The 5,042-nt window shown below is 34.4% G+C and overlaps 1 protein-coding gene across 1 annotated transcript; it reads left to right on the top strand.

Annotated features, from left to right (window-relative positions):
* Positions 1 to 1,979: 1,979 nt before the first annotated feature.
* On the top strand, positions 1,980 to 3,251 carry LOC107660493 (rho-related GTP-binding protein RhoH-like). The gene has a single exon (XM_016449812.1). The coding sequence runs from the start codon at positions 2,314 to 2,316 to the stop codon at positions 2,899 to 2,901; it is 588 nt and encodes a 195-aa protein (XP_016305298.1). The 5' UTR covers positions 1,980 to 2,313; the 3' UTR covers positions 2,902 to 3,251.
* The last annotated feature ends 1,791 nt before the right edge of the window (positions 3,252 to 5,042 follow it).

Here is a 5,042-nt window from a genome sequence, read left to right as displayed (position 1 = left end):
TTAGAAGAGATTTGATGTACGATTTTACAGAGAAAAGAGCCCAGCCTCGCATTTCACTTCCCTCTACTAGAGGATGCAACATATGCTCTGTCTGTGAAGGCATATATTTTCTCTCTGTGTTTAAGAGTATTTGAATTTCCTGAGTTTAACTGTTTAACTTCTGAGAAATATGCAGCTTTCGACTGAGTTCTGATCTTTTCTTAATGCTTAATTAAATTACACGAAATAACATGCTAAATTGAGTTGAAGAGTTCAAAGAGGTGAGTTGCTTTCTTTGTAATACATTTATTAACTATATTACGCTTCAGTTTAAAACTGTGAATCTGTTTTATAAATGTATAAATGTATTTTCTATCTATAAACTTATTTCATCTGCATAAATTGATCAACAATCCAAACCTGGTATTTGCAGTGTTCATTATTTGTAAGGTTCTTAACCGGTTTAAATTTAAATGAATTATTTTTAAATGTTGATTGAAATTGATATTTTTTAAATATACATTTTTTTTGTGTCTTTAAAAAATGAAAATCATAACGTTCTTGTTCCCTGGTTTAATATAACGTGGTTACCAAGGGCTTCATTAAATACATTGAAAAATAAATTATTTTTTGATGAACAAAAATCAAAATAAGAAAGTATTTTATTCTATATTTGTATTATACCTTACAATGCTTGTGCTCCATCACCGAACCTCTAAATTTAGATTATTTTTCCAATGCTCAGTATTTCTTTCAAGAAGCACACAAGACTTTAAGAATCCTGATGTGTTTCAGCTGTCGATGAAGATATAATTACTGGAGTCATTTTAAAACACGGTATTTTCTATATTGGCACAGAACTGTATCTAAACCGTAGAGACTATTAAATACTTGCCAGATTATTCTTATTCTTAAGAGTAGTCTGATAATGTCAAAAAGTGTTTTCAGACAGAATACATTACAAACATTTGGCCTGTTGTGGTATTAACTGGAGCAGCTGTTTGAATCATCAGTGTACTTTCCTCTCATGACAGCCATGTAGGCCTAGGAAGTGTAAGCCATTGCCATTTCGAGAATCATCTATAAGGTTGTGTTATGTCAAAAATATCCTTACCAGCACTGGCCCATAGATTTATTAAATAAACAAACAAATATGCTGTGGAAATTGTGTTAAACAGCATTTTTTAGAACACTCATAACAAAAAATTCTTAAATTCGACTTTAGTCAATATCAATGCTGTTGTCAACGGGAAGCGTTGTCCCAGGCCTCATAATGAGAGAGGTCTACTGTGCTCTGTAATTTAGCGGGACATTGTACTACATTTCACTTCTATGAAACACGAGGAGAAAATGAAAAATTGAGTGATTGTTTATTGCATGATGTTGTAGTATTTCTTTTTTAAATGTATATTTAGCACAAAAATGAGAACGAGAAATTGACAGAATTCTCACGTCGTTTCGATCTTGTATGACTTTCTTTATTCTGTGGAACACAAAGGAATGTATTTTTAAGAACGTTGCAGTCGAAACAACATCTGACCCCATAGACTGTCACTGTATGGACCAAAAAAAAGAAAAGAATGAGACACATTTCAAAATAGTTTTTTTTGTGTTCCACATAAGAAAGAGAATCATACAGGTTTGGAATAACACAAGTCTGAGTAAATGATCATTTCTTTAAATATGAGACAAATTAGATTACATATAAATCTATTTAAAAAAAACTCATTGTGTTGGCGCCGATGGCCTCGTGGGCAGCGCACTGACTTGTAGCACTGTTGCGCTTTGGGTGTCCCGAGTTTGAGTCCTGGCTTGTGGAGCTTTCCCGATCCCCCCCACTTCCCTTCCTGTTGACCTTCTGTCCTATCTAAATAAAAGGCCTAAAATGGCAAAAATAAATCTTAAAAAAAGAAAAAACTCATTGTATGAAAACATTTCTTGGTGTTTTGTGATTGCATAATAGTAATTGTACTTTTTTATTCTTTCAACTAAGCCAGAGTCAGAGAGAGTACAACGGTCAAACGAAAGATACGGCTGGGTGACTTCTTACTTCTGGATTTCTGTCTTAAATATCTCTAATGGTACATAATGACCTCAGTTCCTAAACCTTCATTGGAATACAGAGCCGAGGAGTAAATCACCACATCACAAGACGAAGAGCGTGAAGAAGACTTCAGAATGCTGTTTAACGTGCAGGGTTTTTACTCTTATTCCTCACAGTTCTGCAAACTTGAAATTACAACGATGGCTTCATCATCTGTCGGACACCGCTGATATATTTTGTAGAAGCATTTGACTGCACTTTACAATAACTACAACACCAGAGACAGAAGGATGAATGGGTTGGCAGAGACCTCAGTGAAATGCGTACTGGTCGGGGACTGTGCAGTGGGTAAAACTGCACTTCTTGTACGATTCACTTCTGAAACTTTCCCAGACAGCTACAGACCGACTGTCTATGAGAACACTGGCGTTGATGTTTTCATGGATGGAATCCAGATCAGCTTGGGACTGTGGGATACAGCAGGACATGATACATTCCGCCAAATCCGACCCATGTCCTATCAGCAGGCCGATGTGGTTTTGCTATGTTATTCGGTGGCAAATCCAAATTCGTTAAATAATTTGCGGCATAAATGGATTGCTGAAGTGAGGGAATTTCTTCCAAGAGTACCTGTGCTGGTTGTTGCCACACAGACAGACCATCGTGAGATGGGCCCGTATCGTACTAACTGCACCACAGCCTCCGAGGGCAAACAGGTGGCACAGGAGATCCGTGCCAAGGGATACCTGGAATGCTCGGCTCTCAGCAATCGTGGTGTGCAACAGGTTTTTGAGTGTGCCGTTCGAACGGCTGTTAATCGGGAACGAAGACGGACAAGGCGGAGACTGATGGACCTTAACCCCTGTAAAATCTCCTAATTATTTTAATAGAGGGATGTTGTTTAATTCTCATCACTAAGACAAAATTGTTTCTCACACAAAACCAAGTATTTGAAGCCTCTACAAAGACTTCTTAACACTGATGTCTAAATACGGTTTACTTAAAAGACTTGTCTGATTTTGAGTCAGGTTCTGAAATCTGACCATATATTAGACACATTACAGACATTGAACAGGTATTTATTCGGTCCCACTTTATCCCCTTAGCATTCCTGGAAAATGTAACTAAGCACAAAACGTACCACGTTGGAATGCTAACAGGTTATATTAGCTGGCCTTAACTACTATGTACTTACGTTTAAATTAATCAATTGATACAATGCACTTATTGTGTACATAAATACATTGTACTTACATTTTTAAAAATGCCTGCATGTAATTACATCTGTAATTAATTTCTGTATAATTACACTGTTGACCAATCCCTTACACCTTAACCCACCCTTAAACCAACCCATACCACCAAACCTGTCACTAACCTTACCCGTATCCCACCTCAATAACAGCAAAAGTGTTTTGCAATACAACATGAACACAATAAGGACATATACTTATTTTTTTATGTAAGTACATAGTAGTTAAGACCACCTAATATAAAGTGGGATCATTTATTCATTAAACAGCTGTGTCCTTGTTAATTTTATTAATATAAAATGATCAATCACAGGATTTTACAAGTCATATCTTTTAAAAGACGTGCATCTTTTATTGCACTGCTACATGTGTTGCAAAATGTACATTTTTAGATTGCAGTTCTTCAAGTTCAGTTTTAAATTTCATTCTTGTGAACCGAAACAGACTCTTAAAATTGACTCTTAGTCTGCTGGTTCCTCTCCTACACTTGTGATCATGTAAAATAAGAATTCACATCATAATGTCACACTGAGATCACCTTCTGTAATCTTAATTTTAGATGGCGATTAAATCACTTTGGTTATGTATTTCTGATTTGCTGACAATGCTTTTGTTGTGATGTGTTGTTTATGGAGCTTAAAGCTAAAATGAGGATTTCAGTCGTGAAATTCTTATTCTTAAAACATTGGTTTCATAGTCTTTATGAAGTCACTTAAAAAGTAGTTGTTTTAATAAAAAAAGAGTTTAGCTGTTACTTTGCTAATGTGTCTGTGTGGTTTGTCATGCACAGCGAACCGTGAAAAATGTGTTTACATACGTTCTGACTAAATGAACATAAGGCAAGTGTTTATCAAAAATAAAAATGACTTTGAAAAGGGGGTTTTCAAACTTATTAATGCCAAGAATTCCTAAATATGACAATCCCCTTCCTAAAACATAAATTAAAATAATTTAGACTCATTTTTACTATATGAGAAAAAATAGAGATAAGAAATAGTGATTTAAAAATTCAATAATAAATTATTATAAATAAATTATATTATCTGGAAAATATTATTTTCCGAAATGTTTATTAATGAGTATTTATTTTTATTTTATTTTTTACAATAAACTTTGTTGCAAAGTGTTTTTTTTTTTTGTTTTTTTTACACTTAATTCCGCTGAAATTTTCTGCGGACCACATAACCCCTTCTGGAGGCCCCTTGGGGGTCCCCATATCTCATTTTGAATATGCCTTGCTAAAAACAGTTTTACTAGAGATTATTCCATATTATTCGATTTGACAAACAACAATACATTTTTGAAGATACCTTATACATAGACTTATCTTTTGAAAATCTTTTAAAACACTGGTAAATTGGACCTCCATTACAAATTAGTTATTGATATCATAAATATTAATGACAAAATATCTGCACAGAAAAATAACCAAGCTGTTTCTTACCTCATTTGATGTAATACGTTCTGTTTAAATATAAATCAGTATATGGCATGTTACAAATAAATCATGATAACATTTGTGAATGATCTCTTCTGTTGTTATGCAATAAACATCTGAATCTGAGATAGTCTTGACATATAGTCACTTTGCAAGCCACGGGTTAAGCGTTTTTTTTTTCACACCAGATATAATATGTATTATATTATACATAATGTCTTCTCTATTACGACTCTACATACGTGTACATGCAGGACATAAAGCGAGAATGTTATTTATAGCCATTCTGAAACACTCTGTATTCTGAGGTTCCAGGTTTGGTTGTCAG

Source organism: Sinocyclocheilus anshuiensis, unplaced genomic scaffold, assembly GCF_001515605.1.
Source record: "Sinocyclocheilus anshuiensis isolate Anshui unplaced genomic scaffold, SAMN03320099.WGS_v1.1 scaffold2542, whole genome shotgun sequence".
In the NCBI taxonomy this organism is placed as follows: Eukaryota; Metazoa; Chordata; class Actinopteri; order Cypriniformes; family Cyprinidae; genus Sinocyclocheilus; species Sinocyclocheilus anshuiensis.
Note: the sequence above shows the minus strand (reverse complement) of the source record. Positions and strands in the feature narration are given on the sequence as shown.